This window comes from Argiope bruennichi, chromosome 9, assembly GCF_947563725.1.
Source record: "Argiope bruennichi chromosome 9, qqArgBrue1.1, whole genome shotgun sequence".
NCBI lineage: Eukaryota > Metazoa > Arthropoda > Arachnida > Araneae > Araneidae > Argiope > Argiope bruennichi.
This window is the reverse complement of record NC_079159.1, coordinates 75,589,015-75,613,411: the sequence shown is the minus strand read 5'-3', so window position 1 is coordinate 75,613,411 and position 24,397 is coordinate 75,589,015. Positions and strand designations below refer to the sequence as shown.

The window sequence follows — 24,397 nt, the reverse complement described above, 5'->3', positions numbered from 1 at the left end:
TAAGAAGATAATAAGCTTAAGTTATATGTGTAAACAAACACATATTAGTCATGTCAAAAGAGGAAAATATGAAAAATTGCATTCAGTTCAAAAAAGTCATACTAATATTGAACTTTGTGTCTTTAAGGAATACAGTGGAAGATGATATTAAAAGTCTGAGAAAGTGAAATTTGATATCTGAAATCAAGCCAATTTCAAAATTTTTAGTTGAAGAACAATTATTTAAAACTGAATTTTTTGGCCATTAAAGCTTGTTGCAACATAATCATTCTTTAATGCATTCAACGATATACCGTAAATATTTTCACATATGTTCATTGACTATGGAATATAAAATTTACTAAGAATATAAAAATGTTGTACATTGTATGTTGTGGATTAGCTCCCTTTTTACAATAATCTTTTGAGAAATCTTAAAACAATTAAAAAATTACAATATACTTTGATTAAACTTTGAATTGCATTTCACAAAAATGCCAAATGGATCTTGTAAAATAATTGTGTTAATCAACCAGTAGTCTCCACAAGATATTGGAATTCAGTATTTTTAAGTCTTACTAATACTTAGGGACTATTTGAGAATTTTAAAGAAGTTTTATTAAATATGTTATATACATTTTTTTTACAAATTAGCATGGATGGATCCAAATGTAAATTTGAAATTACTAAAACATGTCAAAGAACTTTTATGCAAAAATGACAATAAAATTTTAAATCTAGGTACTTTTGGTCTACACATGTTCCAAATTATTTCAGTATGGATATATACTTGATGGAAAGTAGATGTTACTCTAAGAACAATGTATAGAATATTTGAAATAGTCCAAGAGTGCATGCTGAATTACTGAAACTTATAAGTTCTTCTGAATTTTCATAGAAGTATTATTCCATCCATTATGTAGAAAATGTCAATGTCAAAAATTTTTTTGTCTGGTTCTGCCATGAGTGATAATATGATAAATATTTCTCACAATAAATTGATTTTGGTTAAAGTTAGTTTCTCAAATGTTGCTAATATTCCTAAGCCATTTCTTAAAAATTTCAGGCATCTAAGTCAATAGTACCTTTCTGATATTAAAATATTTTCATGCTTATTATAGTTAATGAAAAATATTTAAAAGAAAGCATAGTCGAAAAATCAAAAACATTAAACAGCTTATTTTTTAGGATGTTAAAAATCTTAGACTGAGAAAAAATATCGATATTGGAATATTGATTCCAATTTTTTTCATTGCTAATGGAGTTATTGAAATAAAAATAATAAAAAAATTAATAGAATGTTTTATGTTTGTGAAGAACACTATAAAAAATATTTGAATTCTTGTCCAAAAATTTTTCTGTTTTAAAGGCTGCATCTTGTTTAAGTTCATATTTATTGAAGAATAATGGTTTATTACATGAAAAATGAATGGTTGATTTGCTTCATCTTCTTTATTCAAATCACCGTCTCATCATGTTCAGATTTAGGAATGTGCAAATATCCTATTTGAGATTTTTCTGAAACAACTAAAAAGGGAATACAAAGAACAGCTTGATTCATTTGATGATTAAAAAAAAAAAAATATTTAGATGATTTGTATTCTGATATTTTGAAGTCCAAAAAATTTACTGATTTTTGAGAAGGCAATGCATGGAAAATGGATTTAATATTAATTAGGATATGCTTGTTGAAGATCTGAAAGAAGATTCTTTAATTAATCTAAGAACTGTATATGATATTGTAAAGTTTTATGGAGGTGTTTGAAATGTTCCAATTTCAAAAGATTTGCTTCAGTGTGCTAAATGAGACAATAAATAGATAATAAATTCTAGACATTAAATAGAATTTTTTTTAAATGTAAATATAAACATTCTTTTGATATTACTAAATGGGTTCAGCAAATTCTGCAAAATCCATTTGTTGCTTACTGCTCACTTTGTAACCCTAAGTAATATGGGAAAGCGGTGATGTTAAAAGAGGGAAACATTCAATAAATTAATCAGTAATTTTAATTTTAGCTTAGTTTAATTTAAATATCTCTGATATATTATGAGATAAATGATATATGATCTTTTAAAAAGAATCTTATTTATGATTTTTTAATTTAAAAGATTGAATTCATTTTATCTAAGATTTAACATTAAAAAAATATATATTTATGTAGTTTTTGTATTTAAGATTAGTTTGTTATTTGGAGCTTAATTTTAAATACATGTTTAAATAGATAAACAGATATATCTTAATCATCTTACTCTACTACTTTAATAACTAAATTTGTTTTTATTCCTTATTGTTTTAGCTGTCATCATTATATGATGTCAAGCCACCCATTTCCAAAGCTAAAATGACATCTATTACAAAGAGTGCTATCAAAGGCATAAAGTTTTACAAGCATATTGTTCAGAGTGTTGAAAAATTTATTCAAAAGGTATGTGTATTATAAAATTTTGTACCAGAAAAGACTATCTTATTAATTTGTTATTTAATTATATAAAAAAATCTTACATGTTTTTTATAGTTTTGTTTGATTAAACCTCCACAAATTTTGTTTCTGAGCTTGTAATTCCTTATGTGTATTATGAAACATCTGGGTCATCTCACGGGCTCATTAAGAAATATAATTTTCATAATCTTAAATGCATTTTTTAAGCAGCTGCATAAGTAATATTTTTTACTGAATGCTTATTACATGTTTTCTCCAGTATTTAAAAACTAAACTTTGGAATGATGGCATTGATAATTTCAATATTTAATGCTACTGTTCCATGTGCATTAACTGCTGCAGGGGAAAAAGGGGGAAAAAAAAGAAAAAAAATCTGATTAAGTAATATTATGCCAAATCATTAATCCATTAGTATCCCAAATGAAGTAAGATTGTATTCTGACAAAAAAAAAAGTATTATAAATGTAAAATTTAATTATTACATTTTTTAAAGAAATATAATAGAAAATCAGAAGAAAAATATCATTAAATTTTTTTGATAGATATACATGAACATTTTAAAATATTAAGTATCAAAAATAAAAATGAATCAAAGACATTAGTTAAAAAATATATTTTGGCTTCAGAATCTATTTAGATGATGATATGTGCAGTTGAAAAATATTTAGGAGTTTGTAGACACATATAGGCATTGTCCTGAAATAAAAATAAGCTGCTGCAGCTCCCTATATTATTCCAATATTATTCAATGTTTTGAGAATGGTATTGAAAATTAGTTCTTGGAATATCATCTAGTTTGTAATGACAGGAAGCTTTTAGATTTCTAATTAGAAAGTGATTTTGGGCACTTAGATAATTTGTAAAAAGGATATTTTTTAATGAAAAATCACATTTTTCAAATTCTGAATCATCTGCATTTGAAGATGTCGAAAATCAACAGGAAAGTGAACCTCCTTCATGTGGAAATTATTATTATAGGGTTAAAGAATTGAACATTTATTGAACTGTATTCCGAATATTCTTAAAACAGGCCTTTTGGTTAATTTATGCATTTTTTCCGTTATGAATATTGAACATTTTTACATTTTTAGACAAGGTGAAAGTCATATGTGTAAGTAAATAAGTCCTATATGTAAGTGTTATAATCAGGAAAAAATTTTAAGAATTTGCACAAGCGAATTAATTATTATGAATCAAAAATTGGATACATCAAGAATCATATGACAATGAAGTGAATTTTAGAAATTGAGGAGAGGAAGAGTTGAGATTGAAGAGAAGTTGATACCTTGGAAGAAATCAAGTCGGAAACATTGGGACACGTGCAATTTTTGTTTACCAAAAAAAAATAAATAAATAAAGTTGCATATATTATTAAAAAAATTTATTCAAAATGCAGTTGAAAATTATTTTATATATAGGCATAAGAATCTTATCTGAAATAATTCCGTATAAAGATAAAAAATTAATTCAATTCCTAATTTTTATATTTATACAATATCTTAATTTTTGCATTTAGTGATATTTGTCATACATTTTTATAATGAAAAAATAACTGTATTAATAATAATATTAGAAAAAGAATATGTATATAATATAACATATCGCAATAAAAATATCTACAAAATATATATATGCACAATGCCACAATGGTATTTTTGTTAAAGAATTTTATTTGAATTTTTACAAAGAATGACCACACATCCTTGTTAAGCCTAACATTTTTACATCCTTTGTTGGAGTTAATTTCTCTTGTCTGTAACCATTTGGCAGATTGTTTCATGCCTCTGCCTCATTTAGTTGTTTCATATATTATGGACTTGTAAATGAAAGAAAATATCTTTGTGGAAAGTTTAGGATAATTCAAGACCTTGCCTTTTAATTGTTTACAAAGGGAGAATTTTTTTTTTTTTTTAAATCTACGTTGTAAGAGGAATTATAAGTTTCTCATTAATTCCATAAGTTAAAAGTTAAGACTATTAATGAAGTGTTAACCCAGAACATTATTTTTAGATAATGCTGATGTTTCTCATTTTGTAATCTTCATCATTTAGGTGTATAGGATTGTTACACATTCAAAAATTAATTTTATCCAATTACAATAATGTAAAATAAGATATGTATATGAAAGAAAAAATAAAAAATCTTTGTGTTTTTATATATATATTTATATATATACTTTTATGAAAATAAAATTTAAAACTTCAAAATCCTGTAATGTCTTATGCAGGAATTTTAAAAATATGCTTATATATTTCCTAAATAGGTAAAATGTTGTATTAGAGCAGTTTTGTATAATTTGAAAAGTTTGCAACTGATTCATTTGATTTAATTTTCAGTGTCGGCCAGAATATAAAGTTCCTGGCCTGTATGTTGTGGATTCCATTGTTCGGCAGTCTAGGCATCAATTTGGAGCAGATAAAGATGTATTTGGGCCAAGATTTGTCAAAAATATTACTACTACTTTCCAGAATCTTTTTAAATGTGCAGAAGAAGATCGAGTATGCTTGATCCTTTCTATCTTCTCTCCCGTTTTCATGCTTTTTCAACTTGTAAAGCTTGTTTAATGCTCTAAATTTTCTATTTCTTTGCAGCCAAAAATAATTCGTGTGCTTAATTTGTGGCAAAAGAACAATGTTTTCCCAATTGATGTAATTCAACCTCTGTTAGATATGGGGCATCCAAATACTTCTAATGAAAGTAAGTAGCTTTTCATCCTTTATTGCTTTTTCTAATTTCAATGAATCTTTGAAAATTCAAATTTTTAGACTCATCTTATTTAAAATTCTATTATTTGTAGATTTTATATGAATTTAAATATCATTGACTCATATTTTCCTTATCTAATTTGTTTTAAGTAAATTTAATCATCTTCATTGCTCAGAAAATATTGTGATTGATATATATATAAATATCACAAAAAAATATCCAAGCATCTATTTTACAGTTGTAATTCAGAAGTTTTAAATAGATAACCTGTACAATATATATATATAATATTGAGAGAAGAGGGGGAGAGAGCAATATGTGTGGAAGGGGAGGGCCAGCTATTTGCTTCATTTTTCTCAAATTGAGTAAATGATGGTCTTAAGTCAGAACCTTAGGCTTATAGCTGGAGAGTTGCAAGTTCAAGGTCCTAATGAATGCAATATTCATGATTTATTATACAAGTATAGTGCACTTAAATTGAGGATGAAACATCAATTTGCTGTTTGAAAAGAAGTTAGGAGAGTGAATACTTGTTCAAGTATCTATTCCATATTTTGATCATGAGTAAAAATTACGAGATCCATTCCTATATAGCTCTTCACTAGTTGCTAAATAGGACATAGATGTAATTAAATTAATCAAATGCAAAAAATTTTAATGTAACTCTAAGTTTGCTACATTATTCAGGCATGACACATTTCTGCAGAAATATTTATTTTAGCATTTTATTTTTCTTGAGATAGATGACTTTTCTTTTTTCTAATAATCCTGCATATTTTTAATATTTCAATCTGATTTTGTACATATTTATTTATTCATTCTATTCTTCAATTGGTATTCTGTTATTCATTCATGACACATTTGTCACAGATTTCATCATTTTCAGAATCAAATTTTATCATTCTTGAGATCAATTAATGCTCTTTTATGGTTATAATTTTACAATATTTTTTGTATGATTTTCTTCATATTATTCTTCAATTACTCATTTGACTTCATGGTGTTTATGTTTGGCATATTCATTATTTTATAAAGTTCTGCCTTTTTTATTATTCCAAACCTGTCATTTCTGATTATTGCAATTTTATGCACATTGAGTAGCATTGGAAATAAATTCTTATCTCTCCTAAAAGAGAATGCTTGCTGGTCCAAAAGAAAAGATGCCACTCGAAATTCTTTTATATAACAACATTTTTTTTCTTTGAATTTGTGTGGAGATTCTAAAAAAAAAAAAAAAAGTAAATGAATAAAAACTTTGTCTCCATAAATTAGTTAATAAGGTTTGTGTTATTTTTGCTGTTGTAAATTATTTTATAAATTGTTAAGTATAATCTGAATTTTCTTTTTTTTTTTCTTTCATTAGCTACATCTGCCAATGAAGAAAGCAGAATATCACGCCATAAAGTGGAAGAATCCAATTCTTGGAAAGGGTGGCCACAAGGTAATGATGAGCCTCCACCTGATAACAGAACTTATGCAGAGGTAAAATTATTTGTCATCAATGCATTTTTTTTTTTTTTTTTACATTTTTGTATATATATTATTCAAGGTAAAAATATTGTAATCATCAGAAAATGGAATCTTGAATTATTGACGAATTTCAGCATTTCAGACTTACTTTATTTCCCCTCCCCCATAAAACGCTTTTGGAATTATGTGCCTGTGAGTACAAGATTAAAATTTCATGAGATAAAATTGATGCTGTAAGTTATCTTTATTCAAAAAAGTGTAAATTTCTGTCCAAATTATAGTAGAATTTGCACATGAAATCAACCTATTATCTGTATGTATATGAACTTGATAACTAAAGAAATATATTGAATTAGAATATGAAATTAAATATCTTGTTTTGTTATCAGAATGATAAATGCTAAATTTTGGACCAAATCTGGTTGGATAAAAATCTGTATATTCTTATATATATTAATGCAATTATTCAAAAAGGCTATAGTGAAAATAAATGGAAGTATGTGCCTTTTTGGCCAAAAGTATAAATGAAATCTTGAAAATTATGATGGAAAAGAAACTATCAATTAATGAAGTTTTAATTCATATATCGTGCAAATTTGATTCTTCTATAGAAAGTGAGGTATTTCATTGTTTAATTGAGTTTCTATAACATAAATTTTATTTAACAAAATTTTAAACTCATTTCTCTAAATTGAGTAATATATATATTATTTGGAACTGATGGATATTAGTTTAATTCTTGTTAATGAAAATAAATTAGGATATCAAATTTTATCCAGTATATTATCAAATACTAGCAGGAAATGTATATTTTTATATGCTAGATTTTATGCAGACATTCGTGTTTATGTATGCTTGATCCTGTAATATTGTTTACATTTTCTAGAACTTTTTTTCTTTGTAAATTATTATTTGAGTTGCTTATTTTTTCAACAGCTATAACTTATTTTTTATTTTTAAATAGATGTCTACAAAGAACTTGGAAAAATTCACTAAATCTGAAATGGTAAATGCTATGGAAGATGAATCTCGTTCATCTTTGTTCCGGGCACAATTAAAGCAAGAAAATTTACAAGATGATACTACTGTAAAATTCAATAAGGTATGCTAATATTTCTTTACCTTCTTCACACTTGGATTCATAATTGCTTTTACAATGAATTTGATTTCCCCCTTTTTTACTACAATAACAAAAATGTTGACTTAAAGTATCCAAATATAATAATTTTAATTGCAAAAACAATGCTATGTATGAATTTAATTTCTAAATTATTCATTATAATTTTAAATTGTCAACTATTGGATATAAATATCATTTGTACAATAGATGAGTACTTTTTCTATGTAGGTTAATGAAACTTAAAGTAGGCACCATTAGTTGGTAGATGGCCAATTTTTTTTTTTTTCATGTTTAATATTATTTGGTTATTATAGAAATACTGTGATTCAAATAATGTAAATTATGAACATTATGCTGCTATAGAATCATAATTAATTGTAATAATCTTTATGACTTTCTAAAATGGATGCATAAACTTAAAAATCTAGTGGCATTGGGTCCTGAGATCTGGGAAACCTGGCAATATCTCTTTTAAAAGGAAATTTTTTATTCAAAAACATAAAAATATTTGTGATGAGAAGAGGTTTAGTGTGAAAAATATACACTTTTAAAAAATATGGAAGAAGAGAGACGGAAAAAATAAATAAAATTGGAGCAGTCTTTTATTGATTCCTTAACATTTTCATCAAAAATTGACATCTTTTGGATATCTTTAATCTAATACTTTTCTATATATATTCCAAAGTTGTGTTACAGAATGCTAACAACTATAGATAAATGATAAAGCTTATAAAATGTTTTTAAAAAAATTTCAAATTTATTTTTGGATTAGAATTAATAAATTTTTATTAATTTTATTCTCCATTTCTTACTTTTAATTATAAACCTCCATATTAGTTGTAAATTGTTGAAGTTGAGTTTGTGCATTTTAATTATTAATTTGATAGGAATTATGAATCGGGGATTTTTTTACTTCCGAATCCATTATTCTCAGATTTTTTTTTATTGGGGCTCTCTAACTTTCTTGAATTATGTCTTGTTAGATTTAATATTTCATTATGATTCTCAAATTAGAATTTTTTTTCAAATAACTCGCCATTGTGACAATTTAGATAATTTGAGTTGCAGTCTTAAAAAAACCAAAATTGCACATTAATGAATGACTTTTTTTTTTTTTTTTTTCAATTTCTAAAATGAAGCCATTTGGTGAACCTTTCAAACATTTTATAAGACATTGATATAATACTTTTTAATCAAACCATTTAATTTAATTTTAAAGATATATGTTGAACATTTTATGAATAGTTTTTCTTCATAATTTCATGATTTATTTTTATTGAATTTATTAGTATAAGCATATTTATGATTAATAAGATCAATTTATTAGGAAAAGAAAATGCATTTGCAAAATTATTCAATTACATTCTGAAATTTACAGTTTACACATCTCTAAAGAAATATCTTTTTCTTTCAAGTTTAATACTCTGAACCCTGCTCTGCATTTTGAAGTGTTAACTAATGAAGTAATATGAAATTGATATATAATTTATTAAATATTATTTTAATTGATATAGGTATATTAGAACAAGAAATCAGAAACTATCAAATAGTTGTTTAATTGCTTTCAACAGGAACTGAGCATGATAATGCTATGAATTTTTGAATTGAAATGTTCAGACTAAGAGAAGATGTAAAAGTGAATTATTTGATCTTGATAAAATTAGTTAAATCTGTATTACAATCTTTCATGGACTAATTTTTGATAGTCCGTTTAATTATTTAATTGGCAATATAGTAAATGATGAACATCTTTGAGAATGGATAGTCTATATATCAGATCATAAAATATTTGTTCAAACAAAATTCAGAAATTCTACAAAACGAAAGCGAAATTCAGAAATTTCTACAAAACACCATTGGTAAGGATTTTATGAAAATTTATTAGATTTTCCATCTAATGACAACTTACCAAAATTTGATTTCTCATGAATCTAATCTCTTCCATTTCTGATTCAGTTCTTATTAATATTGATACTTTAACAGGCATTTTGGATTCTGATGTAATACTGAAAGATTTAGTGAAAAGCCATTGTCTTGATTTGAAAATTGCTAAATTTACATTATTTATTAGCTAAGAAAATTTTAATTCCCAGAACTGCCCTTTCAAAAAGTTATAAAAATAGTAATCATTAAAAAAATATTGAGAAAACATAATGCTAAATTATATTTTGAAGTGATGTGAATAATTACTTTCAAAATCAACTTTGTTAACATAAAAAAAAATATTATTTTATTTTTTTCTTTATTTTTTCCCCCCAGAACTGTTTTTATTCCCTTACAATTGAAACTGTTTTAAATTCTGCATGTAATTATGTGCATCACAATAGCAATCTGAATTATTCAAAATTATGTTCGATTTCAAGACATCATGCTAGTTCAAGATTTTTAATATGGAGTTGCAATCATTCCTGAAGAATGTTAATGTTAAGAAAACTTTTAAAAAATTATAAATTTGTGTCAGTGATTGTGGTAATCACAAGGAGGGTTTTCGTTAAGTTGCTTCAAACAAGACTTTATAAACAATTTATTAAATATTTTGAAATGATGAACAGACCATATTTTTGGAAATTAATTTAATTCTGGAATGCAAGAAGTTTTATAATTCTGTAGGAACAAAAATGAATTATTATTGAAGTTTCATTGAAAATTTTTATCAATAAATCTTATTTAATAAACCTTATTATTTTATAAATAAATCTTTATCCTATTTTCCAAAAGTAAAGTACTTTTTTTCTTGAAGTAACCATTAGCTGTATCTTACTTAAATGTTAAGCATATATAAATGCCAAATCTCTTTCCCGCTCCAAAGAAATATCTGCCATGCCATGAATTTAGTTTTGTATAGCATGGAAAACATTGTTGTTTATTGAACAATGGCATTTTTTTTTTTTTTTTTTTTTCTTTTCCATAGAAACTCTTGGATTTTGATTATGGTGACGAGGAAGATGAAGAAGAATCTAAAAATGATGAAAATAATCTTTCTAACCAGCCTAATGCATTGGCATTAAGGTAAGTTTATTTTACCTTGTTTTAATGTTTATTTTATTTCTTTAGTAAAATGAGGGTTTTCATCATTGAATTGGAATCCTTGGAAACTTCTAGTGAAAAATAGTTTTATTTTTATTTTGAACATCTATTTGTTATCTTGATTTATGAAGTTTATTTTCAAAATATATGATCAATCATGTTCATAGAAAGCTGTTATCTCTGAGAGTTACATCAGTCTCTCAAATAATTGTTGGACCATGGTGCCTTAAAGGTAAGGTCTTGCCTTCAGGACCAAAGGATTCTAAATTTTTATTTTACCAAAGAACCACTGAGTAAACAAATCTGATGTGCATAAATCTTTTGATGCCAAATGTCCTCCCATGCATGTGGTGTTTAAGGAATGCCATCTTGGGTGTTATTTTCATCAACTGACTACAGTTCAAAATTATGAGTCCATTATAACTAAAATAAGCTAAATCCAAATAATTGAGCTGCAAAATGAAGTCTTGCTTTAATATTTTGTTAGCATTTGTAACTGATCTTCTGATATGAAGTATTTGCTAATTGTGTACTAAAGAATTTATCTTTTTGAACACTTAATTTTTACCTTCCTTTCATCACTTTTTATTTTGAATTTTAGCATGGCTCAGAATTTGCTGTGCAATCCAGAACTTTTGAGAAAACTTCAGCAAATGCAGCAAACCATTCAACAAAATGCTCTAAATTCAGAACTTAGTCTTCAAGGGCAACAACCTGTTAAAGATGAGCCTGAGGAAGCCCCTTACTCATCAGATTTGCCAAGTAGCCCAACTCAGCAATCTGTAAGATATTTTTAATTTCAGGTTTTAGTTATGTATTTACATATTTAGTTTAAAATAAAATTTCAGAACTAGTTGTAAAATAGATATTGAATTGTAATTAAAAATTCTTTTTCAGTTTTGTATATTTAGTTTATCTATTTATTTATCTGCCTGAAGGTTCAAAAATAAAATATTTAAAATTAGAAAGATTTAATCTGATATCAAAAATATATTTTAGCTACTTTAAAAGAGTTCTTTTCTTAAATATATTATTAAATATACTAATTAACTGATTGAAAAAGTTAATGAAAGTTTTCTTCACTTTATTTTTCATTTGAAACTGTTCTTTTTATGAATTTTATTTGTTGCTTTTGATGTATTATAAATTAAGTTGTCCACTGTTTAAAACTTTTATTCAAGAAAACTACATATTGTAGATTTTTTAAGTAATATGCACACTTAACCCCTTTTATTATTATTTTTAGATACAATTTTTTCATAGATCATAGATTTCATAGTTTTTGAGATCTGAATGTGAACTATTAAGTATTTTTTAAATTTATAATTATGAAAAATGCTGGCTTTTGTTTGGGAAAACTATTGTGCTTATTTTTAAGAGTTTATTTTTATTGTGCTTATTATTATTATTTTGTATTATATGGGAGGAGGGAAGTTTCTCCTTTAAGTATTACTACTTGATGTAATATTTTTCTGTACAACTCTGTCCTGCTGAAGCATACAGGTATAATGAATGATGACAGGGTTGTTGAGGATAGGTAGTAGTTCTATGGTGTATTTCAAAATAATCATTACTGTCCCATGCATAGCCCTCTCACTTTGGGACATATATTGCATCACTGAAGTCGAAGCTAATGCAGCCACACAATTGTTAAACTCTCCAGGAAAGCAATAACCTGCTGACACATGCAGCAAACTTTTTAGCTCCGTATTTGTTCATACTTCGTCCCTCAGAGAAATGCATAGTTTAGTTGAAATATTGAATATTCATAGGCTCATTGAACCAACTGCCTTTTGATAATTGCATGGATTTAGTTAGAGAGGAGGAGGTCTAGAAGATTTTATGAATATATGACATCCAGTGTATGTCCAGTGTTGAAGATTGGTTTGTGAAAAATTGCTAAATTATTGGAATGGTGATTTCAACATTTTACTTGCTATTTTGAAAGGTTCCCAATTTTTCAATGAGATTGTAGTTTGGTGATTTCTATTTTTTAAGGTATACGTTGCGTGAATAGTGACAACATCAGTCACTTACGTATCTCGTCCTGTAAACTTTATAATTGTTACCTTCAAAAATAGAATGTCAATAGCATTCTTATTCTGAAAGATGATGATTGAAGAGTAATACTTAATTGCTATGATTGCCAAAAATAAAACATGCAGATTCCCAGCCCTAAAACATCATAGGTCCCCTCCAGATTTTATTTGATCCTCCATACATTGAGGATGAAATACTTCCTTTGACTTTGATGCTTTTTGCAACAAATATGATTTCTGGGACTGCTATCAGCTATTGTCTGAAATCAGATTTCTGGCTCATTGAAGTTTTGCTACCTTATGTTACTGCATGCACTGCGACCATAAATGAGATACTTGATTCCAAATGGCCATTGCATATATTTCCTATCGCAAAAGTTTTCTCATTAACCTGGTTGAGATGGAGCTTCACTCACTGACTGATGTGCAATTCCTATCTAATTTGGAAGCCAGTTTGATTCATGTGCCTTGTAATTTGTCTTTGTCCTTTTCTGTTAAGACTTTTTCCAGCTACAGGTTTAATATTGTATTTCATGAGCACTACTTGTAAATATGTCAAATAGTTCATTACAAAATATAAACATAAACTATTCATATCTTAATTCACCAAATGGTTGAATTTGACTACTCTGTTTTTCTGCTCAATTATATTATTATAACCTTAATACCTCTTAACATTTATTTATCTTTATTCTTATTTCCACTTGATATAAAAATTTTGCTCAGTATTATTGCTTTATGATGAAGTTTAGATGATGCATGCACAGTTAAGCATATGACTCAATTGTTGCAGCATCCATATTAATTTTACCACTTCTCTGTCTTCAAGTGCTAGGCTGTCTAATTTTTTATCTGATGAGCTTATGATGTGAAAAGAATATTTTATCTGTTTCTTCTGAGAAATTTTGTAGTTAAAAATATTTTTAATTCTCCCACCTTTCTATTTTGTACTTGTTAGTATTTTAATAATAATGGTATTTTTATCTTAATTAAAAATTCAAAAGAGTGTTGGAATATAGGTATTTTGCTAGTTTTTCTTATAAAGAATTGTAAAATGTGAATGAAAAATATATATTATATAATTTCTTTTCTTGTTTTTAAAGCTTGGGGCAAATATTTGGCATTTGTTTTTTATTATAAATGTGTTTGAGTTTATCATTCTATATTTTGTTTTCTTTTATTAATACATCTCCTTTATAGCTATACTTTGCCATGTTCAGAAAAGTAATATTATTGAATGTAATGTTTTTGTAAAAGTTAGGTTTTCTGTCGCAAAATAAAGTTGTTTCAACTACTGTTAAAATTGAGTTTTTTTTTTTTTTTTCTTTCTTTGTGCTTTGAAGCTATAATTAATGAAACGTGCACCAATATAAACTAATGTATTTTTTAGGCTTTCTTTGGAAAGTAATATGAATTTTTATAGAAATGAAAGAAAAGTTTTTTCATTTTGCTATTCATAGCATATTTAGAATAATTTATTATTCTTTCTTCCATGGTTATTTTTGGGGGGTTGAAGAAATCAAGATAAATTATGCAAAAGCAGGAAATGTGTTTTTTATGAACTCCATGTAAAGTTTTATGTACCACAATATGATACAGCAAGCATATATTAACCCCTTACCTGCCGAGGATAACTTGTGAGATTCGGTCCCCAGTGCCACGTATATATATACATATATAGTTGTGAGACATATATACGCCAGGGGCAGTTAACACCTTGACTTAGGGAGATGTATATATACGCCCACGGCAGGCAAGGGGTTAATAGTAATATTCAAGACATTCAATCATTGCTGGCAATAATAAGATTAAGTTTTAATATAAGCATATATTTTCATTTTTAATGTATATAATAAATATGGTATAAAGTCTTTAATTGTTAAAAAATGCTGTAATTTAAGATGTTCCCTAATTTTTAAAAGATTTATTTATAATTTTAAAATTACGTATCTTAAATATAACTTCTGGCATAAACATATATCCTGATTTGAAAGCATTGTATTCATAGAATTTAAAACACAGTATTTATAGCATTCAATGAAAGAAATCTCACCCATAGAAGTTCATAAATTCAGAAGCATTTTGGAATATTACAACATTATTTTAGAGGGAATGTAAAGATGAATGTCATTGAGAACCAAAATTGTTCCTTCCTTTTTCTAGCAATTACCTACATCTACTTATCGACAGCAAGCTCTACAACCCATGGAACTTAAACAAAAAGAGGCTGATAAAGATGACCGAGTTTTACCACAACCTCCCCTTCCTCCTAAGGATTTAGATGAAAGATCTCTTGCCGCGATCATGACTCCTCGAGTAATTCATCCCAATTCTCTCTTAGCATGCCCTGGTTCTCAGCCTGATTAGCTTTTCTGTTACTTGCCAACTTTTACATTTCATTTCTGGAAAATTTTGTGACTGCAGCAATACATTTATATTGCCTGTTTGCATTTAGTTAGTAGACATGCATCTTATTTCAGCTGTAGAACCAGGCATGATTCCCTTTACTAAATTTGGAAGAATTAACATATTCCATGCTTTTAATCTTAACCAGTTCACTTTCATAGCAGTTATAGCTTTTACTGATAGTGAATTTCTGAAATTCCTTGAAAGTGTTTTTTGGTGTTGAGTCATTATAGATATTTCATTTTAATCAGATGCTAATCAATAAGCTAGAATTCACTTTTTCTGTTATGTATCTTTTTGATAAAGACTCAGCTTATAATAGAAAAATCATTATAATATTTTTAGAAATTTCACCTGTAACAAATTAATTTAGAGTGATTTTATAAACTGTCATTAAATGTGATAATTTATAAAAGTATTCCAAAGTTTTTTACTGCTATAATGCAGTTTCCTTGTATATATGTAGTTTTTTAAAAATTTTATATTTTAAGTCTCATAATCTTTTCTATTTTATGCATGATTTCATTCAGATTAATTATATGAATAATATTTCAGTTAGATGTATATGAAGTGTCGAATTCTTAGTAGAATGTTTCTGGAAAATAAATCAAGCCTTTCATTAAAATATATATAGATATATTCCAAATTTTGTACAATACTGCTAAAAAAAACACCCTCTGAAATAGGATTGATATTTACATTAAATTTTGAATAAATACATTTTAACTTAATCATATTTTGAAATTTTTTAATGAAAAAATTTGAAGAAATTTTGTTTAAGCATCAATATATTAAAAAAAAAATTCTGTGAAGGAATACAAGTTTTAAAAAATGTTCTTTGTAGTGAATGAGTTAAATTAGAATTTATTGATAGTGAAATAGAACAGTTGTCAAAATAAACAAACAAAAAGTTAAATTTTTGTGTTGTAATATACTATTTGAAATGCAAGATTTAAAAAAAAGAGAGAGCGAGAGAACTATTTTGTCATTAATGACTGTAGAGAGAATTCCATTAAGATTCATGATGTAAAAGAAAATTATCAAGATTTTTGGCATATTGGTGAAATCTGTTATTCCTTTTAGGATAGAATAGAATTTGCTTACTGAAATTTTTGTTATAAAAAAATGAAGAGAAAAGAATTAAATATGATTTGGAAGAAGTCTGTCTAATTTTAAATTCTCACTAATTTTCATTTTTGTAATAGCTTTAAAAAAAAAATGTATGATTATATTAACAAGGAAAGTGAGCTTTATTTTCTTTTAACAGTTAAGATTTTAAAAATTTTATTGTTAGTGTTTGTATAGCAGTTAAAGATAGCATGGAACATGTTAATTCTTTTTCATGCGAGGCTTTATAATGACAAACATTTATTTTCCTTCCTTTTTTTAGTTAATACCGCCTACCAGTCTTGCCTCTTATCAGCAGCCAGGCATGGCTCAGACCGATAAGGATGACAGGATAATTCCTGATCTCGCAGTGCCACCACGAGATTTAGATGAAAGATCTCTGGCTGCTATTTTAGCACCACTCGATAGAGGAGTAAATAGATTTTTGCTTATAATTAGCAATGTGGTGGTTCCCAATTAATGCTTTCATGGCTGTGCACTATTCTTTTGCATTTTTGTAGTTTTTAAGACTATGTAACATATCTGTAGTTGTGACAAAACAAATTTGTTCTAATTGCCTGCTTTAAATTTTTTTGACTTGTGTATTATTTTATACTGGGCATAAGATTACTTATTAGTTAAATCTCTTGTGATGAAATTTTTTATGAAGAAAATGACAGTTATTAAAATAAAGCATAGTTTTATTGCAATATTTCTGGATATGGGAAATTAGCATTAAAAGAAAATTATTTATATTATGGGTTGTTCAGCACATTTTAAGTCCTTATATTTATTTTGCAATAATTAGCATGTTTTTTTTTTTTTTTTTGCTTGTATTTTATTCTAAGCTTAGACATTTTATATTTTTGATAGTCATTATTCTCAAAGGAACATTTTGGTATTATGTACTATGCATTTTCTTTTCAAATATCGGCTGTTTTATAGCTATAATGTTCTTTTACATAGCATTGCATTTAATAATCAGTTTTAAAAAGAATTATTTATTTATACATGTATATTATTTGTATACTTGTATAAATCTCATAATAATTTTGGCTATTAATTAGAGCTGTGTAGCAAAGTCAGAAAATTCATTGTAATGTTCTTATGCCCAAACTATTAGTAAATACTACTGATTTCTTCTAGCTCTCTTAATAATGCCTTTATTCTGTTCCTAATTCTTTCATTCACTTAAATAATGCCTCATTTCTTTGTTTTTATTTATTTTTAATTACTAAAATGCAAAATCAATAGTGCTGTCCATGTAAAATGCTTATCCCAATTTTTCAGCTTAAAGGCTGTTACTTGATGATTACTGCTTATTGGAACCAATTATCTTCCTTTTTTTAAAAAAATTGGATTCCTAAGTGTCTCTATGCTGTAAAAGGAAGGAACTAGTTTGTCGATTGCCTTTATTGTAAAGTTAATTCTCTCAATCCTATTATATAGTTCAAAACTTGCCCCATTGTCCTACTTCATTTCACTACTGCTAGTGAAGAATCGTTTTTCGTAGCAAATGTAATAAAATATATTTATTTTTAAAATTCCATTATCTAAAGCTGTTGAGTCTGAAAGATAATTATTTATCGATGGAAATTTTATGTTTTGTCTTTTTAAAATTTACTGCCAATTATATATATGTATATAAAACCGTACTTCTTTAATTAGATTTTAAATGTGTATATTCATATTTAAATCTTCATAGGAGTAGAAAATTTTCATTGATTATTTGGAAGGAATGTTATGGTTGGAAATACTGTCCTAGTAAAACCATTTCCACTTACTTCTAATTTAAGAAATTTTAATCAATAAAAAAGTATTTTTTAAATTAGAATTTGATGTTCTTATATAATAAGGATTTGGTGTGTTTACCATCTTCTTTTTAAAATTTGAGATCTAAAATCTTTGTTAAATATAAACAAATCTTAAAAATTCTTGGTTATATGATTAACAAAAATTAAAACTTAAGAAGTGGGTAGGTAAATTATTTATGAATTATCAATCAGAAAAAGAATAGCAATACGTAGCTTAATGATTTATTGACATGAAAACTTAAGAAGTGGATAGGTAAATTATTTATGAATAATCAATCGGAAAAAGAATAGCAGTATGTAGCTTAATGATTTTTTTACATCTATTTAAGTCTAGGATTCATGGCAGAATTTCAAAAGTAGGTATATTTTTATTTTAGCATTATATAGTTAAGGATGAACTACTGTAATTTATTTATTATGTTGATAGTAATTAAGTAATTTTATTTACAAATATAAATCTTTTTATTTAAAAATTAATTATATGGATATAGAGTGATTTATTTTTTCTTTAGTTTTTTTTTTCAGGTTAATTAGTTAGAAAATTTATTTAAGAAATTTTAAATATTTATTCAACAAAATGTAATATCTACTATGTCAATATGTTTTAAAAATTTTGAAAATTAATATTTAAATATAATTAATTTCAGTTTCTAAAAAACTATTTATCGTTTTAGCATATTATTAAGTATGATAATTTCTAAAATTTCATCGTTTTTTTTTTTTTTTTTTTTTTTGAAGATAACTTTTTTTAGAATGAATGTCATACTTGAGCGTGGCTCTTTGATAAAGTTGCTGGGAGAATTGTGTAATTCTTAATTGAGATGTAAATATTTAAATTAAACATTAATTCTAAGTTCCTAACCTACTCACCACTTTTAATTAAAATAATATTACTAAAACAGAATAAAATTATGTATCTAATCTTAATATTGTAAATAATTAATGTTGTAAACCAAGGCTTAGTATTAAGCTCAATGTTGCAGATGCCATGAACATTCCTAATATATTTTTATGTGCATTGTAGCTAGTTGTGTGCTTATAATATATAGTTTTGAAATTTGTGTTGAAAAACAAAATGCAGATTATATTGCTAGGTCTTTTTTAACGAAGCAAAAATCTTTCATAAAGTTAGGTGGGTGTCATTAAATATGCACTTATCTGTAAAATATAATAATGATTGCATTTTTCAAATTCATTCATTTTATAATTCCATCATTGAAAATTAAACTGTCTTCCCCTATTTAGTAAGGAAATTAATATCTTTTAATTACTAAATCATAAATGTATCAAGTCCTTTTTAACTTTTAGTTGATACCAATTTAGTCATGTTGCTTTTGCTGTAAAAATCTTTATTTCCTCTACTTAATTTTTTTTTTTTTTTTTTTTTGCTTTTTTCGTTTATTTCTATTTTAATCTGCCTCAACTGGAATTGCACTATGCTATGATTTTTATGTTTTAGCATTTAAAAAAAAGCATGCATGGTTAAAATTTTGATTTTATTCAAATTGGGAACCACCAGTTTTTAAGTTATTCTGTTATGAATTATTTTCTACTAATTTTTTTTTTTTTTTTTCCACATTGAACCAAAATTAATTTTTGGAATTATCTTATTTGTCATTAACAGGCTTATTTTCAAGATGTTGCCTTTCCTTTCTTTGGAATATTTTTCTTAATTTTCTTAAATGTATAGATGAATAGGTCTCATAAATCATTTTCTAGATAGTGTTTTATGATCCTGCCTGTTATCTATATAAATATGCATGCTTATTTTAAATTGATTCTAAAACTGTGTTATAAAATTTGAATAAATACATTGTTCCAACATATCTGCTTAAATAAATAGCTTTTTATATTTAAGAAAAGCAGAGATGCTTCTTTTTACTATAAAAAATTATGTCGGTATCAGTATGGAACTGTTAATAATTTTTATGGGTACTTGTGTATTGACTGCATGTCATCAGTAAACATTTGGCTTATCTGCATACTATTGATATACATAATCATTACTTCTTTGGCAATTAATTGCTTTTAATTTTTTGTATGTTATTACATTTGTACCATTTTATTTATATATGATGCTTAAGTTAACTGTCTTTAGCTGTAGATTGTTTTCTTGTGGATAATAATTTTTTTTTTACTTATGGCATTGTTTTTATACTGTACTAGAAAGCCATTATGATTTCATTCTCTCTCGGCTCTAAACTGTTTTATCTGTAGTCCAATTTATATTATTACTTTCTTGCCCTATTATGAAACACCATGTTTGAAGAGAGATTGATGTTGAAATTAAACATGAAAAAGGAAATTCCATATATATAGGGCACTGTCTTGTTTTTAACCCTATTTCACTATCTTAACCAGTTAACTAATTTGAATCTCTTCGGAAATTTCATATCTAAATTGTCATAAGTATATATTATATAAACATAATAAATAATTATTATATAAATATTATAATTGCCATTGAATAAACTTGTCATAATGCAAAATGTTGTACTTTTTCTATAATAAGTATACTCATCAAAAACAGCTGGTTAAGTATACCTGGCAATGAATTGGCTGATGAAGTAGTGAAATCCATTGCCACTCTTTTAAATGAGCCTGTTCCTTTTAACTATATCAAAATCTGTATAAAAACCATTCTCAATTTAGCAAAGCTGTCAGAATGAAACTGTAAAGAGGCAAACAAGTTTCATTATTCAAATATTCCATCACTCTTGCCCCTGTTTATCTAATAGAACATTTGATACAATTATTACCCATTTAAGAATTGGCTATACTAGACTCATATATAGGCACTCACGCATAGGTAAGAGGGCCCACCTCTTGATGTACAATATGTCAATACCTAATAACAGTTTAGCACATTCTTTTAGAATGTGTCCATATTTTAATTATCAACAAATTCAGCGTTATTATTAAGATCGTACATTTTTTTCTGAACCATAATTTGCATATACCTTATTGTTGGTGTTATACAATCTGAAATGGTTTTACTACCAAACTTATATATATATATGTTTGAGTTCAAGAGAACATTTTAGTTTTGCTTATTTGTAATATATAAATTGCTTGAAGTAACATAATTTATATATATTGACCTCATGATTTTTATTATTTTACTTATTGTTTATATTATTTTAATACTTTAAATAATTCTTTTGCTTAATTGTGCCAGTGTTAATGCCCTATAGTTATTTTAGGCAAAATGCATTTGAATTAGTTTATAGAACTTAGATTGTATTAAATATTAGAATGCATCTGAAATGGCATAATTAGTTGTATGAAGCTTCTATATAAATGTGCATATTAGTTACACGAAATTTTAAGGTAATTTTTTAAAAAAGTTTCACAGTTTTTGTTAAGGTTTGTAACTTTATGAATCTATATAATTTTTGTTTGCTATATTATTAAATTATTATAAATATCTTAACCATGTTTATGTACTGGAAATTTAAAACTAGGTTTATTGCTATAATTTTACCATTTCCCTGTCACCTATAGATGTTACCACCCATGTCATATAATGAAGCATCCAACATGATGCAATATCCAGCTGGCATGCCTTATCAACCCCAGCAACCTCCTATGCCAATGATGGAATCTGTGACCATGGATACTGGCTATGGTTCTGTCCTTTCCTCTGAACAACAACAGCACATGATGCAACGTACTGATGAAGATGAGAGACTCATGTATAGTATGCCAGGAGAACCTCCTCTACCTCCTCAAGATTTTGATGAAAGAACTGCTATGGTAACAATGGAGGAAAGATCGAGGAAGGAACGATCACGTTCTCGTTCAGGATCAAGATCACGGAGGTAAGTATTTTTTTTTTTTTAATCCTTTGTATCTTGTTGTGAAATATAAAAAAAAAAATAATTCCTTGGTTGTTAGATATTATTTTACTAAAGGTAAAATTGCTGAAATGAAACTATAACTAAAAATTAACTTTTTTCTATTTCAGTAAGTCAAATATATTCATTATTGTAATTCTTTGTTTTAATGTTGTCTTGCTGAAATAAGTAAATGCTTAGTTACAGTTCAAAATAAATGTCTTACTTAAAATGCTTCTATATGTATCCAGTTAAAGATTATAAGGAAATATTTATTATTTCAGAAGTGGAAGGCATAGAAGCCGTTCAAAATCTCCTAGGAAGAAGCGATCAAGGTCTCGTTCACCTCGTTCAAAAAATCGATCACGCTCCAAGGAACATGAAAGAATACGAGAAAAGGAACGTGAGCGTGAGAGAGAACGTGAAAGAAAAAGGAAAGGCATCCCACCAATTAAAAAAGGATATGTTAGTGGTATGTGTGTTACATTTACTTTACATCTTAATGATTAAATTCAATTTCTATATTAAAATAATATCCAAATATTTCAATTGTAATTGATTTGTGTTGTTGATAGATGTTTACATGTTAAAGAATTAGGCCAAAACAAACTAAGATGTTTCTTTTTCCAAGGTTAAGCTTCTTTTATCCAAATTTTAAATTTTCAAGAAATTTGTTGTAATAAAAGGATGATTTATTGCATTTTTAGCCTTGAAATGTTTAAATGATTACCCAGTTAACTGTAAAATTTATTTTTGGAATTCCCTCACTGAGTGATAATCAAAATCAAGCGATGACATTTATACATGTCAAATACCTTACAAAAGATGGCACAATAAATTTTATGATAAACTCATAGTAAAACAAATAAAGTTTCATTTTCATTCATAAGAATTAGCTATTCATTATTGAAAATTTAAAATTTACCAAAAATATTGCCAACGAAGCAAATATAGACACTATAAATTTGCGCAATTTGGATCCTAAAGGTGTGTAAATTTTATAGCTGTATTCGTCTGACTAATGTTGATGTCAGCAGCAAAGAAAAACATTATTGAAATTCAAAACTAACACCTTGTACCCATGAATCAGAAACTACTAAGAGCCTTAATAGTTTGTGATTTTTTTATTTTTTTATTTATCGTATTGCAATTGTTTTTGAAGAATACCCAATATATATAGTACAGGGAAATCTTGACATACAAGTTATGGGGAATATCTGATGTAATGGGGAAAAGTAATTAGTTCATTTTGTAAACAGCAATGCATTGTACGGGGAATTGAAGAATTTAGCCTAAGTTTTTGTTTTTTAAATTTATAGCAAGGTTACTAATATAATAAAAAAAATCATATTAAAGGACATTTATATTATATCAATGAAATTTTGAGTTTTTATATTGAAGTGTAATTTTTTTTATTTTCTATGACATATATACATGTTGACCACACCAAAATATTTTTATTGATTTTTCTTTATATCAAATGCAATTAACTGGTTACGCTCTTAACAATAATGTAGCTAGGTTTATCTGAAAAATGATGATTGGAAATTACAACAAAAATTTTAATATATTAGCAGTTTTGAAGATAGTAAATTATATTTTTATTTTATTATTTGTATCCTGATTGTGGTTACATATTTCATTGCAATTTCAGTTTGTAGTACAACCTTATGGATTGGACATGTACCTAAATCTTGCACAGAAATGGAAATCAGCAGTGCTTTTGGTCAATATGGCACCATATTGAGTATTGATGTATGATTTTTTCCCCCTTTCATCTAAATGTGTTTGATTATTTTCAACTGTAAACACTTAAAAAAAAAAAACTAAAAATACTTTTTTTTTTTTTTTTCAACAGATGATTCCTCCTAGAGGATGTGCATATGTTGTAATGGACAGACGACAAGATGCTTATAAAGCTTTACAAAAATTAAGAAATACTAAATTTCTTCAAAGCAGCAGTGTTAAGGTATGCAAGATAAAAATCCTTGTAGTTTGCTTTTTAACTCCTCTGTTAATTTAAATTTTTATGAAATTTGTGCTAATATTTAATAGGAAATGCAAATCAATATTAGAATTTGATATCCACATTATAGTTTTGAGAAACTGGATGATTGTTAGTATTTATAAGATATATTTAAAAATTTTCTGTTGTATTAATCTTATTATTAAAATATTTTTTAGTTTCATCATACTAAATACTAATTTCTTCTGCATTTTTTGTCTTTCAATTTTCTAGATGGCTTGGGCACCCGGTAAAGGTGTGAAGGGAAAAGAATATAAAGATTATTGGGAAGTGGAAGCAGGTGTTAGCTATGTTCCTATTGAGAAGATAGCTGCTGATCAGGAGGCTTTAGATCTTCTAGAAGAAGGTGGTTTTATTGATGAAGAATCCCTTCCTGAACATCTGAAAGGTAAATTGGCTGTACTATTTTTTTTTTATTTGTTT

At 26.4% G+C, this 24,397-nt stretch overlaps 1 protein-coding gene across 3 annotated transcripts in view; it reads left to right on the top strand.

The window, feature by feature from the left end:
* The window catches only part of LOC129983831 (SR-related and CTD-associated factor 4-like), a 37,039-nt gene that overhangs the window by 2,553 nt on the left and 10,089 nt on the right, over window positions 1-24,397 (top strand). The window contains exons 2-15 of one of the 3 annotated variants that reach the window (XM_056093485.1): window positions 2,280-2,408; window positions 4,760-4,921; window positions 5,015-5,120; window positions 6,493-6,611; window positions 7,564-7,701; window positions 10,631-10,728; window positions 11,348-11,528; window positions 14,949-15,101; window positions 16,582-16,731; window positions 21,617-21,933; window positions 22,233-22,420; window positions 23,603-23,703; window positions 23,807-23,917; window positions 24,188-24,362. In XM_056093485.1, the coding sequence (XP_055949460.1) occupies window positions 2,280-2,408; window positions 4,760-4,921; window positions 5,015-5,120; window positions 6,493-6,611; window positions 7,564-7,701; window positions 10,631-10,728; window positions 11,348-11,528; window positions 14,949-15,101; window positions 16,582-16,731; window positions 21,617-21,933; window positions 22,233-22,420; window positions 23,603-23,703; window positions 23,807-23,917; window positions 24,188-24,362 (2,128 nt within the window). The remainder of the gene's footprint in view (window positions 1-2,279; window positions 2,409-4,759; window positions 4,922-5,014; window positions 5,121-6,492; window positions 6,612-7,563; window positions 7,702-10,630; window positions 10,729-11,347; window positions 11,529-14,948; window positions 15,102-16,581; window positions 16,732-21,616; window positions 21,934-22,232; window positions 22,421-23,602; window positions 23,704-23,806; window positions 23,918-24,187; window positions 24,363-24,397) is intronic. The other 2 variants (XM_056093486.1, XM_056093487.1) reach the window with 2 other exon arrangements.